At 32.9% G+C, this 15449-nt stretch overlaps 1 protein-coding gene across 2 annotated transcripts; it reads right to left on the bottom strand.

Moving 5' to 3' along the window:
* Positions 1-608: 608 nt before the first annotated feature.
* LOC145163879 (disease resistance protein RUN1-like) lies at positions 609-7687 on the bottom strand. 2 transcript variants are annotated; one of them, XM_079082631.1, is made up of 6 exons: positions 4605-4714; positions 4190-4513; positions 3201-4106; positions 2472-3105; positions 2107-2174; positions 609-860 (listed from the first exon to the last, which is right to left on the bottom strand). In XM_079082631.1, exons 2-6 carry the CDS (start codon positions 4478-4480, stop codon positions 828-830), a joined length of 1932 nt encoding a protein of 643 aa, XP_078938757.1. In that variant the 5' UTR covers positions 4481-4513; positions 4605-4714; the 3' UTR covers positions 609-827. The 2 variants fall into 2 exon arrangements, with proteins under 2 accessions (XP_078938757.1, XP_078938759.1); XM_079082633.1 differs by lacking the exons at positions 609-860; positions 2107-2174; positions 2472-3105; positions 3201-4106 and adding exons at positions 6051-6764; positions 7452-7687 and having other exon boundaries at positions 4409-4513; positions 4605-5714.
* Positions 7688-15449: the final 7762 nt, after the last annotated feature.

The raw sequence follows: 15449 nt of genomic DNA, 5'->3' as shown, positions 1-15449 counted from the left end.
CATTAATTTGTCACACATGGCACAAGAGGGCAAGACAACGTTATTTTGTGTGTATTGGACTTGTATCTAGACTGATGCCAAACGCACAAAATTGCAACTTTTTTGTTCTACCTTTTATGTTAGACGAGAACTTGATATCGATCTCAATTGTGCAAAAGACTTGCTAGCCCTTATCATCCTTATCACCAAATAGCCGTATAAAGCTTCTTCACTATTAACCAATGTCCCATGTAAGAAAATTAATAATCAAGTATGCTATCTTCCCGAGTTCAAAATTAACCATTTCACCCTACAATTTGTTCCATTAACTGTGAACGAATCGTAATACTCAATGCCACTAACGACTTGGAGATTATCATTTTTAACATGATATAGAACATTTCCCCAATTAACAGTTTCTGAAATGATAATCTAGATTCAAATTCAGTCTGCAATTGAGATTGTTACTGTTAGAAATCAATATACAAACTGTTTTGCAATGACCAGAGAATATATATTGGGTATGTATGTAACTGTGACAATCTATTGTTGATGATGTGGTGGGAATGGTATGTTGGGTGGCTCAAGCAGAGAGTGACACTCCTCTGCTTGACTACATCATATACAACTTACATCATATTCCTTACATTTGTATTAATTAACTCAAAAACCATTCATATTGTTTTCCCCTATTTTTGGCAATCAAAGATACAATTATCAAAACAAAAACTGAAAAGATAAGTCGTTACTAGAGGTGACAAGAAGTAAACCATCTTAATTCTTCTGTAAATGCATCTATTGTTGAATTCAGACAGCCATTCAGCCTCTCTTTCTAAAGCATTTTCATGTCAAGGATGAGACCTTGAAGATTCCCCCTTACCCTATGTAAAAGTAAGAAAATTTTAAAAGTTACATAAGTTTATAGAGATATGATACAAAATTCTGTGACTTAACGACTCATCATGACCCCATGACGCCATAGTCGACTATATTTCCATGGCTTCTAAGTTCTTAGAACATGGAAGACCATAAACATCTATTATAGGTTATGCATGGAAATGTGAGAACTTGAACTTAGTGACTTTGACACACAATGGCAATACAATACAACAAGATCTCCTTAAATTTGTTTGTACATATATGTGAATCAGCTAAACATATGTGGGACATGTTAAAGAATAAAATCAAACGATCAAAACATGTCCATAAAAATAGAACAGTACAAGGCCTAAACGAATAAAACAATTTTAAAGCATCAGCTAGTGAGTCACTGACTGAAACCCTTGACTTCTATAGTATGCTTGTTAGCAAGTTGAAAAGACTTCAAGTGAAAAAACGATAAATATTAAATTCATGTCTAGTGTAGGAGGTCAATAGTAAACAGTGAGAACTATAATCTGAATAGCTAAATATGTTAACAATTTATCAATACATGGACAATAAGTATACACGAAAAAACTGATTGTTCAAAGTCCAATAAAATGTGGTCGACCATTGCAATTGATTAGAGGGAAACCAATGACCTCGGGTAATCAAATAATAGTTCAAGGTTATATAAAGTTTATTGGAGGAAATGGAAACTGTGAAGCAAACCCCAGTGCATTTGGTGGCAAATTAACCAGATTTAAAGGCTGAGGAAAGTTAGGTTCCAAAAAATGTGATGAAATTTTGGATTTTCCAACTGAGAAATTCCACAAATTCATGAAGAATCAAAACAGAGGAAATCATCTTTTAGAAAAGATTACAAACAACCACCTCCATTTAACAACTTCTAGAATGCTAATCCAATATTAACAAACTCATCAAAAGGATCAAGTATTTGATATTTCCAATTTTAATATATCTATTAATGAACTCAGAAAGCATCTTGTAAATGTTGCCTCTAAACATGTAGAGAAGGAGGCCATTCAAGAAAGGACTAAGACTGTAGTAAATAAGTACAATAGAGGGATTGTATGATTAAAATTCTCAACAACAAGAAAACTAAATAGACTTGATTGATATCAAACATTTGAATTGTAAATATTTTGAAAATTAATTTTGTTGATATAAAAAACTTTTATATTCAAAAGATACAACGAAATGTCCTTAAAACGAAGGCTCTATTTTGGGTGTCAAAATGTATACCTCACATGCACGACCAAGTATGTCAGGCTTCCTTGGGGATAGAGCTCTAAACCAACCCTTCTCTTTTGCTGAAAACATATAAAAAGTAATATGTTAATATTTATCAACAAACATCCACTTGGACAAAGCAGTTTGTATCGGGTCCCGATCCAACATATGAAGACTTAATGAGTTGACATAGGCCTATTCAGACGGATTGATTCATTTAAAAGTTAGAAGTAGAAATTTTATTCATATTTTATAAATAAAAACTTTTATAAATCGGTCATTATCCATCTATTTAAAGAAGTTTGGTAATGGATGAGATCATTACACTTACACATAAGACATGACAATAAAATATATTTAACAAAATTGACATCTACCTTGAAAACTAGGTCCATTTACAACAAATTTACGATGATAGGGAAACAAGCTAATGCCACGTGAAGAAAACCGCTTGTTGTTTAGGATGTATTGTCCTGTTTTTGTTTGAAAAGGAGAGAGATCTCCACCAATTATGTGATTCCATGACTTGTAATAACCCAACGCATCTTCTTCTCCTTCTTCTTCTTCTCCATCATTATACACAAGAGTCACCCCACACTCCTTTACAGATTCATAAAACGGCTCTATAACACTAATAGAAATGTGGTCACCAGCTTCCATCTCATTCATTCCAAACATCCAATGACTTAACATCACCCTACACTTTCGATTTAGACTATATCTGTCAATGTAACGTTCGTATATCCACATATGGTTTTTTGTTATATTACTAATAGTGACCATTGGCCATGTAGGGAACTGATCATCTACAGATGAAGGCGTTTGATCCAATGTTCGCCACGTGTGCAGAGAGCAGCAATTAATTCCTGTAAGGAGCTTGTTTGGAGATGATAATGATGATGATGATGGAATGGTAAATGATATTGATGGCCCCACGATTCTATACTTAAAAAAACTCGGCATCTCCTCCGCCACATATATTGTGCTGAATATTCCAAATTCATAAAACATCTGCCAAATACAACAACATTAATTAATCAACCACCATAATAATTATATTATACATTTTCATATAATGTCACAGAGTTAAGTTAACTAGACAAAACCTGGATTACAGATTCTGAAGAACTGTGGTTTTCTTTAAGGAAGTCCAAATTATTCCAGCACAAGCTACGTAATACCTTTTCCTCAACACTCATCATTGCTTGGATTTTGAGCATACCTTCAACTTCGAATGACCCAACTTTGCAATCTAACCATGTGTAATCTTTCCAGTTTACTGATAATTGGAGTGGGGACATTTCTGGATCAAATAAAACTCTGTCTACATAATACCCATCATCAGGATTAATAAACAACTCTTTTAGTGTACGTGGAGGATACTCGACTGAGTTCAATTTTTTACACTTTCCCATACTGAGTGTCTCAAGTCTAGGAAGGGTTCTCACGCAACTGGGCATGGAATTGATAGGATTTTCATCTAAATATAAGTGCTTTAACATGGATAGGCAGCTAAAGTCCATGAGAAAGGAATCATGTGACATATTATTATTTGCAAGTGACAACTTTACTAAAGACTTCGGTAAAGACATAGCAAAGGACTTCAAATCGCGTGGTATATCACCCATAAAGGCAGAGAAAGAGGTTCTTTTGTTTATGCCCATGTTGTAAAACATACATATTTCCTGTGAATCCATATCCATTTTCGTGATTTGAGATTCACCGAGATTACAACCATCTAGCAACATTGTTTTAACCTTCTTTAACATGCTTATATTGCTTGGAAGTTTTTCAAGCATCTTGCAGTAGCTCAGATCAACGAGGACAAGTTCACCACATTGCCTAATTGATTCACAAACATCAAGCAAACCAATGCAATTTCTAAGTATCAACCTCTCAAGTGCAGGAAGTTGGTCAAAGTCACCAACACTATGAAGTTGTTCACAGAAACTTAAATTAAGAATCTTTAATGAACAAAATAACCTTTTGTCTTTTAAGCTCAATCCATCCAACTACAAAATGAAAATAAGTTAGTATAGTATTGAATTTCATCAAATCACATGCATGAATAATAAATGCATGGAGATAATTTTACCTTTTGCCTCTTCTCAAGTCTTTGTGGATTACTATAACAACTGACAAATGATTCAATATTGCTATATGATATGTCAAGAGAAACGAGATTGTATATAGGTAAGTCTAAAGATATAGACTTTAAAGGAAACCCATGCATACACAACCATCTTATTTCTTCTGGAAAGTTCTCATAAGAGCCATTCATGTGTACATAATTAAGTTGTAGTAGCATAAGACTATCCATGTTAATCAATGCATCTGTTTTCAGCTCAAATGATGCTCCCAACTTCTCTTTCTCAAGCATGTGCATGTCAAGGGCAAGGCCTAGGATATTTTCCTTACCCTAAGAAGAAACATAATGCGAACAAACAAATTAGACAAAACAAAATAAATTTTACACAGACACACTACTAAAAGCAGGCATGGCCTTTTACCTTTTTTTGTTTCAACACTCCTTATGACACCATAATCGACTTCGCTTCCATGGCTTGTCAAGAGATTCTTTACACACTTCGAATCTTCCCATCTCTTGAACCAACTGATGCATCTTCAGTTCGTTATTCCCTCCAATACTAAGGAGGCATCTGTCAATGAGATTCGTGATTCCGAATCTTGTATTTATATCACATGCATCTAAAATTGTTTCTGTAACGTCTCTATCTATTCCAACAAAAAAACAAGCAATATGCTGAAACAATTCCTTTTCGTTTTTGGATGGCAAAGAGTCAAAGCTCATTCTCAAGACGTTATTTATAGGAGAACTAATTTCTTTCTTTAGCCCTTCCATGCACCCTTCCCAATACTCCACATCCCGATTATACAAAGACTTGCCTAAAACTTCAAGAGCCAATGGATGTCCTTGACAATACTTCACAAGCTTATATGACACCTCTTCATAACCTGCCTTTGGATGGTTACAGATGAATGCATGTGAACACAAAAGTTGTCGTGATTCAGTCTCATGTAAGCCTTCAAGGAAGAGTTCTGTATGCTCTGGCTTAATGTTTGTTTTGAAAAGTGTACAACTTTCAGTCAACCATCTGTCCTTTGTTGTTATTATAACTTTGCTTCCAGAATGAAAACCTTTGCTTCCAAGCAATGCATCCAATTGAACAAGAGTACTGATATCATCAAGAACTAGAAACACCCTTTTACGGGCCAGTGAATTCTCTATCTTCGCGGCGTATACTGAAACATCATGAACTCTAATTGAACTCATTTTTGAAATGTCATTGCAGAGTTGTTCTTGTAAATCAAGCAACCCATTAAACTTTCCATCACATATCCTACTAATATCTTCAATATAGCTGCTTTTATGAAATTCACGACAAAGCCGAAACACATGTTTGGCTAAAGATGTTTTCCCGATCCCGCCTATACCCGAAATAGTGAGTATGTCTGTTGTATGTGGGGATGCATCTTTCAACCATGAAGTGACAAAATTAATATGATAGTCCATCCCAATAAGGTGTTGTCGAACACTCCTTAAGGGTACATGTAATCTACGGTGGATATCCTTCACAATTTCTTCAATGAACTCCGTCCTGAAAAACTTGATTTATTTAAAGACTTCTATACACAATCTACAAATTAACAAACCAGATTTGGAGATTATATTTATCCAACGATCCAAATTAAAATTATATCATAGCTATTGTTTTTAATTAACTTCTTCCCATCAGAACCACATTGCATTCTCACTTCTGACCATACAAAATATAAGATTTTTTATGAGATTAACCCTAAAATATATGCATATTTGATGATATTGAAAAAAACGAATTGAAATATATAGGGAGAAGATGGTATTGGCATTTCATGCGTTTACTCAAACAAAATTAATTAAAGGTGTATGAAAATATGAGTAAGAAAGTAGTTACCTTCCATAAACATCATTTCCTTTCAAATTAGCAACTTCTGTAAGCGCTTTATTCCATCGGTCCATCTTTTGAGCCCGCTGACTTCTTTTGGTTACATTTATCTCCGCCTCCATTGTCTGCTTATGCTTAGCCATTGCATCTCCAAAGCTACTTTGTTGCTTCCTAACATGGGTGGGCTCTACATGATAGAATATGGGGATGACAATATGGCCGGATGTCATACGCTGCTCAAGGATCAACACCAATTCATCAAGGCACCATGTTGAAGAAGCATAATTCTTGGACAACACGATAATAGAAGCCCTGGATGCCTTAATCGCATTTTCCAATTCCGGTTTCAGATCTTCCCCTGTTTCAATCTCTTCATCATCCAAGAAGGTACTGATATTGGCATCAATAAGGGCCTGATAAAGGTAATTGGCATCAATAAGGGCCTGATAAAGGTAATTGATGAAACTATGACGAGTGTCAAGACCTCTAAAACTTAAAAATATGTCATATCTATGATCGTGAGTTGATGAACTATGGCCTTCAATTGATGAAGAAGACGAAGATCCTTCTGGAAGTTCAAATAGAACAACCATTATGAGTTATGGTCGGGTGTCTCTTAGTAATCTTTGAAACTCCTCCACACGTTATCTGTTAAGAAAGTTGGTTTCACCGGCTTTCCTTACTTTTGCTTCAATGTCAGGATCTGGTACATGATTTCTCTACCTAAAATCAAAATTATTATATCTACTATATGCAACTTAAATCTCATGAAAATATTCTAAACTCAATGATAATAATAACCTTGAATTCTTCCAAAAGAAATTTTAAATAAATAGAATACAACACGAATGAACTCTGATTGTACTAATATGCCACTTTTTATTCCCAAACTTCGAGTTTCGAGTTCATTTTGGAGCTATATAGTGCTTAATGTGTATATGTGTGTTTTAACACTTGATTTTGATTTGATTAACCCACATAAACATCCCTACTATTGTGTAAATTTATCCATCTGAAGTTCATTTAAACAAATTAACACTAATTATGATTCTGTAAACAACTACAAGATTCACTATTACGCCCCTCAAGAGAAATTGCAATACATGGAGGAAATTTCAAGCTTGCACTAGATATCAACAAACAATTAAAAAAGATCTAAACAAAAAAGGAGTACGTTTCTTGACATGGTTGTTTATAGATCCCCCAAATTAGCAACAAAATCTTTTCAACTTTGAAATTCACTATCACTGGATCTAATATCAGCTTAAATCTAAAGTCAAGTCCTTTCTAAGGTTTCAATTTCAAACTCTAAGAAATAAATGAACAACTTTAACTGAAATTGAAAAAATTCAATCATCTGTTAACTACATAAACAAATGATTATGATTTAAGAGTGTCGCTCATAATTACCTGCCAACGGGAAGAAAATGAGACCTGACGCAGTGATGATAGACGATGAACTAGCAGTGACGAGGCTAAGAAAGACGACGGCTGGAAATTACAGAGGTTCTCCTTTGCCTTACGAATCAACGGTGTTATTCTTTTCAAGACAATTAATGGTAAATTGAGGCAAATTCTAAGAATTGTTTAAGTCAGCAGCGAAGAATTAGTGGGCTCTTTTGGGGTAAATTCCTAAGACCCTCCACATGGGGTCTTTCAAAAAAAGCTTCCAATACCACTAACGCCACTGATCAAGTATTTATTCCCACTTAGAACTTTATCTTTTTATATCTAAAAGAAAGACCTGTTGGTGTCTTTATATTTTTATTTTTATCTAGTATTTAAATACTAAAAACCAATATATATATATATATATATATATATATATATATATATATATATATATATATATATATATATATATTCAATTGAGTGAAAAAAAAGATTTAAAATGGGGAATTTATTTTCGATTAATCAGTTATTTTTTTTACGTAAAACGCATCACCGTACAGGCACGACGTAGGAGAGCTAATATTCACATATGAATCCACCACCTCTGCGGCGCCACCACCACCTATCAAGGACAATTATTCAAGTCCTTTATATCCCTCATTCTAGTGTTACTTTGGAGTTAAAAACATTGATGTCCTAGGTAAATATATATCAATTATATAAGTTTTCACTAATTTAGATAGGTTTTTATAGAGTTTGTATTTTTTATAGTCGTCTCTTGACAACGACTGTGATGCGCTTGATTGAGGTGATATAGAGAATGGAATCAATCCACATATGGATCTTCAGTGACCGAGGATAAAATAAACTCTAATGCACGTGGTTAATGGCATGGTCACAATATCATATATAAGGAATGAAAGCTAAAAGGCTGTTCAGTTTTTGCATCCTCATTCATCATTCTACTTGAGATGATGCAAAATATATTAAGTTATGCAAAAAAAAACTTGGCAAACCTATTACCATGACGAATATCGTACTAAAGTTTTATTGCATCACTCTCAAGATGTATTCCTACTACTAGTTCCTCACCATTAATTTGAATTAATCTCGCCTTCTCAATTTGATTACAATGCCTGTACGGAATATCTTGTACAGTGTAGGAATAATATTTGGTAATATACGAAAACAAACAAGAAAATAGAAAAACTGAGGCATGTGTTTAACACATTGTCCTTAAAACAAATTCGTCCGCTACCAGATGTTTGTTTCCCAGGATACAACAGTTTAAAGTGGTTTTTCCAGACCACTCGAACCCTCGATAGGCCTGAATTATATCCTCAATGTAGCTAGAAAAAGAAGAATATAAAGTGGGGAAGAAGAGAGTCTTCTTACATTCTTTTTGGTGTCTTCAAATGGTTGTAGAGTAGTAGTATTTATACCACACATTCTATAACCTCTCATTTAAACACCTCTATTAATCACAAGATTAATATGTGTTTAATATGTAATTAAACTATAATATTAATTACAAATTCAGTTACGAAAGAAAGAAATATTTGCAAGAAAGGTCCCTAGACTTTTTTTTTCTTTCTCTCAACCATTAAACTCTTTTATTAATTCTTCCAACATCCTTACTTTAAGGATTAATTTCTCATTCATATAAATCCATTTTGGACGTGTTAAAAAAAATGAGAAAACCCCATTTTTATAAATTGGTTAACACCAATTTTCCAACAATCTCCCACATGAATGAAAATTGATCAAGCATTTCCAATCTACCTAGATAAAATCCAACAGTTGAATCATGCATAGGATAGGTAGGTGTTACCCTTTGAACATTCCCTTAAGATACATATTTATTTTACTAGCGGACCAGTAGACTCGATGTCCTTGAACTGTTCTGCCATTTGTGTAAATAATTAATATGTGTCTCACATGATTCTCCCTGACCTAGTTAGGTTCTCATTGATGTGTCTGTTATGGTCATGGACACTTGCCTGGTTCTGTAAGAACTCTTAGGAATGTGCCCATACAATTCCATTTGAAGCGACCCCACTTCTTTCTCACATAGATGATTCCATCATAATCATTAAAAGCTAATGCATGATTATTTCCAACTTATCATCTTCGGCTATAAGCTTAACTTGCATCACTGTTTGTTCTAGGAATGGATTGGTGTTAACCCCCACAGTGATTCACAAATGTTATATGCAAGTAGGTTGTCCCATTGAACCTAGATCTTGGGATCTCCAGTCAACTAAGTTGGGTTTTCCTTCAGAATAACTGATTGATCTATGCGTTTAGTCCCATTCCTCATAACGATCTCTCATTCCAAGCATTTCGTTAGCGGATCCGCAATCTTATTTTGACTTTATGTAGTAATTAAAGATAATTCATCTTGAGAGTCGTTGTTGAATGGTGTTATGTCTTATACAAATATGTCTAGACTCACCATTATTTACATTATCATGTACATATATAGGAGTTATTGGCTCGTCGTGGGACGTCTCCCAAGAACTTACAAAGCCCTTTAGTTCATTGTCCAACCTTGGATAAACTTGCAAATTTGTTCTCCTATATTTTCCAACAAATGTTGACCATTATCAATATGGCTATTACTACACCATAGTTACCAATATTAAATATGAATAATTGTGTCAAAATAATACGATAAGCATATGTACTACATGTATTTGTGAATCCACAATAGCATTGGCCAGATGTAATTATGAATATACCATACACGAGTCTCCTTGCAAATATCGTATTTTTCCATGCAATCTCTTCCTTTAACTATCTACATGTATAATTCTTAGGCATCCTATCTCAAGGATCCTACTATGTCACAAAATAGAATAACACTTTGAAGTGCCATTAAATGGATCTATTTCATCACATGCATTCATGTTGAATAACATAGTAAAATTTTTGATACCATTGTTTCAAAACTTTATTTATGTCGTATAAAGACATTACTATTTACACATTTTGTTGCTTACCCTCGGGTAAGATAACTGCTAGCCAGTTTCATGTAGATTTATACTTCTAAATTTATATTTCGAAGTTTTATTTTCATATCGGAATGATATGCTTCCAAATTTTGAGAAGTTAAACCACATATATTATAAGAGCATACAAATGAAAATTAATCAAGAGATTCTTATGTTTGTAATATAAACATGTATTTCAAATATGTCATCAGCTCTTACTTCTCATTTGGAAATCCACTAACACGTAGTGATTTCATTTTTTCTGAAAGTCACTAGTTCAAACGATATAACTATTATTAGTTTTTACAACTTAATCCATGATGATATTCTTAGAAAAGAACACATAATTCAAAATTTAGAATACTTATATTTCCATTCATAGTCCTATCAACTTCGTGTTGAATGTCTTAATATTCATCAAAACTTCTATCTTATTTTGATGAATTCCAACCAATATTATTGGATTTAATGGAAATAGCTTCTTGGAGTATAGAAGTATTATTTTATTCTAAATTTCCAAACAAGAAATCGGTGTATATTTCTATTGAAATCATATACCATTAAGTTCTAACCGATTCTCATATTCTTTGGATCTATCTGCTTTCATTTTCCTCTTGAAATCCATTTATCGCCTAGTGGTTTACATACTAGAGGTACATCCACTAGCTCTCATGTGTGATTTGTCAAGATAGAATCAATTTCACTTTTAATTGCCTCTTTTCATTGAGGTATTTTAGAGGAAGTGAATTCCTTTTGAAAGTTTGAGGTTCTTTTTCAACCATATACACGCATAAATCATCTCCAAATGATTTCTCTCGTGTACCCTTTTACTCCATCATGATCTATTTCTTCCTCCATTTCTTCTTCATGAGAGGGTTCTTTATGTCTAATTGCTTTGGAGCATTTGTCTTTTATTTATCAAGACATGAAAACACATTTTGAAAGTATGATGCATTTATTGGTTCCATTATTCTGCCTTTATTAGAGTCGTTAACAAGAAAACAATAAGCACTATTGTTTTGTGCATAACCAATAAAGGTGCAACCAACAAACTAGTGTCAAATCTTTCAACCTTGGGGCTAGGTATAACAACCTTTGCAAGACACCCCCACATTCAAATGTATTTGTAAGATGGTTTTGTACTCGACCATAACTTGTATGGTGTTTTATTCGTTTTCTTTGGGGGTACCTTATTTAAAAGGTAATTAGTTGTTAACACAACTTCCCCCACATTAAGGGTGGCAACCCATAAATTAAAAAACATGACATTAATCATTCCCTTTAAGGTACAGTTTTTTTTTTCGTGATGCCATTTTGTTTTGGCGAATGAGGTGCAATCAACTCATGTCTTATACCATGATTTGAAAAAAATTCTTCAAACGGTGATACATATTCACCTCCACAATCATTGCTTAGTACTTTAATACTTCCATTGAGTTGATTCTTAACTTCACTTTTATACACAAAAAGCTTGTCTATTGTTTCATCCTTACTTTTAAGTAAATTAACATAACAAAGTTTAGTGTTATCGTCAACAAAAGTGATAAAGTACTTATATCACCGTTAAATGGATTTGACTTCATATCACACACGTTTGTGTGAACTAATCCAAGGGGTTTAGTTGTCCTTTCAACGAACTTGAATGATTGGTGTGTTAACTTTGACTCAACACAAGTGTTGCATCCATATTTTGACTTATATGAAAGTCAGGCATGTGTTCAAGTTTGATTAACCTTCTTAACGTGTCAATATTAACATTTCCAAATCTAGCATGTCACACATTAGAAATTTAAGCAAGCGGAAGAGTTATCCAACTCATTGATATTAGGCTCATTAGCCAATATATGGAATTTAAACATTCCACCATCCTCATAGACCTTGCCTACAAACATACTTTTTTAGGTTAGTACAAACTTATTGGACTCAAACATCAAACAAAATCCATGTTTGTTCAAAAACCATCCAAACATTAAGTTCTTCTATGGAACATACAACACATCATGAAGTGTTAGCTCTTTTCTATGTTATACCATTTCTGAAATGTTTTAAACACTAAATTTAAGTTTTTAGAATCACAATTTCAAGAATAAATTTTTGCCTAAACTTGGACAACCTTATAATTCTTGAGTCACTCCCTCTTTGAGCACACATGGCGTGTAGCGCCCATATCAATCCATCACTCAATGGAGTTAGCATTTATAGAGTTTACTTCGGAAATCGTTCCACTTTGGATGGTGACATTTTCTGAAATCATTTATACTCTAAATATAAATGTTTAGAATTCTAATTTCAAGAAAATATGTTTGCCTCTTGCTTGGACAAAACTCAACATAATTAAAAATCTATATTTGAACAAATATAAAACTTGATTTCTGATGCAAATATTCTAAAATTTGATTTCTCATGCAAAAAACTGATGCACAAATTATGATATCAGAAAATGTGATGTTTTCTTTCAACAATTATTTAAAATGTGATGTTTTTTAAGTAAAACCATTTGTTTTCTGATTTCCAAAGCTGTTTTACATAAAATTGAGGTCGTTGTTGACTAAACAAAGCCTTTTTGTTTTTCACAAAACAATGTAGTCTGTTCAAGACTACTTTATCCCCATTTAATCTTGTCAAAAATGAAATCTAAGTTCAAAATTCAGTATCCCGGTCTCTTAGATTTCCAGGGACTACTTGCACAAGTGCACACGATTTTTCTACAATTTATTATGAATTTTACAAAACTGTGTATCATAGATGTTAAAATCTAACCAGTCAGTGAAAATCGTATTTTTCACGCTAGTTAGATTTGTTTACAGCTTTCCGCCAAAACTGATGAAACAAAGTAGACTCATATACAAAACTTTGAGAATTAGTTTCAACCAAAAATGATCATCTATGATTAATCTATGATTTTTCAAATATTGGGACAGATTAGAGCATTTCACAGCAACACGTAAATTGTGTTTTTGAGTTAAGCCAACTTCCTAACCCATTAGGTACTTAATAGAATCAGTACTGAAGCTGGAAAATTCGATACTTAAAAACAAATACATGACTTAATGACTTAATGACCAAAGATGCTTCAAAAACAGAAAAAAAATCAAATTTTTTCTTCTGAAAATCGTACAATATCAAAATAATGCAAATAAACTGTTTCCGATTTTTAGTTCGTTTCGTACAAACGAATTTGTTTTAAGATTGTAGGAATAATATTCCGGTAATGTACGAAAACAAACAAGAAAATAGAAAAATGAGGCATGTGTTTAACACATTGTCCTTAAAACAAATTTGTCCGCTACCGGGTGTTTGTTTCCCAGGATAAAACAGTTTGAAGTGGTTCTTCGAGACCACCCGAATCCTCGATATGCCTGAATTATATCCTCAATATAGCTAGAAAAAGAAGAATATAAAGTGGGGAAGAAGAGAGTTTTCTTACATTCTTTTTGGTGTCTTCAAATGGTTGTAGAGTAGTAGTATTTATACCACACATTCTATAATCTTCCATTTAAACACCTCTATTAATAACAAGATTAATATGTGTTTAATATGTAATTAAACTATAATATTAATTACAAATTCAGTTACGAAAGAAAGAAATATTTGCAAGAAAGGTCCCTAGATTTTTCTTTTCTTTCTCTCAAGCATTAAACTCTTTTATTTACTTCTTCCAACATCCTTACTTTAAGGATTAATTTCTCAGTCATTAAATCCATTTTGGACGAGTTAAAAAAATGGAAAAAACCCATTTTTATAAATTGGTTAACACCAATTTTCCAACATACAGAATATCCGAATAAATACAACGGGAATTTGATGACGACCAAGACGACAATTCAGATGAAAATAATTGGTTAGTTATTATGGATTTGTAAGTGTTATATTATAAAACATAACCATAAGTCTAACTTTTATCGACTATAATGATTGTTCAAGACTGTTAAAGACTACCTATTTATTTATACATATGGAAATCCTCTCTAGATGTCATGTTTCTTGTAGTGGTTACCATTTGTTGTGAATATTTTTCTTAAAGAAAGCTTTATTTTGAAAACAGCTAACATAAATTTTCTAAATAATACTCCTAAATTTAACATTTGTCTACCACCGGTGGCGGATCCAGGATCAAAGTAAAGGGGTATCCCCAACAAGTAAAGATGTATGCCGACATAAAAAAATCACGTAATACCCAATAAGAAAAAGAATTTCCGGTAAAAATTACACTACTAAATTGCCATTGTCTACCACCAAACATGAACCTTCAACCCTTTAGGAAGGAATTCATTTACATACATCTAATACTGCTTAGTCAAGGGAATTTTGGTCCGAACGAAAGCTTTTACCCAACATCAAAAACAAATAAGTACAAGTCATTTAGTTCCAGTAAAGACTTGTCAAAGTTTTCAACCGATCCCATTACTATCACTCTCCTTGTATCATTATATTGCTCTCCTTGTATCATTATATCAAAACTTGGACTTGGATAGGTGATATGCTGATTTTAAAATATTTGTAGAAGTTTAATTTTAATCGGTTAGTTTCTTTATGTTAATTATGATTTTATCCATGTCGTGATAAGGTTTTAACATCATTCTACAAACTGTAGACGAAACTACCTTATAGACTTCAACGCTTTATGTTAATTATGTGTGTACGATTATCAATAACATTAATTTTTATAGTAACAAACTTATGTTATTTTCTTAGAAGGGAATAAACTTTACAATGGACTTCTACAACAACAATGACGAGTATGGTCACATACACCTCCTTTGAATCCATCTGCCTTGCACGCAGCTATACATTTTTTATCATTCTCGCATTTTAGTATGCCTGTACAAAAAAGGCCATCTACTTCTTCCGATGACACTGCCATGTTATAACAAAAATATATAATTATAAGCATGTTACTATTTAAAAACAAAATCCTTTTCCAAAAACCTTTTAAACTTTTCAGTATATATGATTTTTAAAATAGTATTCAACTTGTATCGTGATCATAAGTAAATGCATAATTTTTATTTAGTCTGAATTT

Source organism: Lactuca virosa, chromosome 1 (assembly GCF_052849685.1).
Source record: "Lactuca virosa cultivar CGN04683 chromosome 1, Lactuca_virosa_CGN04683_v6, whole genome shotgun sequence".
Lineage (NCBI taxonomy): Eukaryota > Viridiplantae > Streptophyta > Magnoliopsida > Asterales > Asteraceae > Lactuca > Lactuca virosa.
This window is presented reverse-complemented; position numbering and strand designations above follow the sequence as displayed.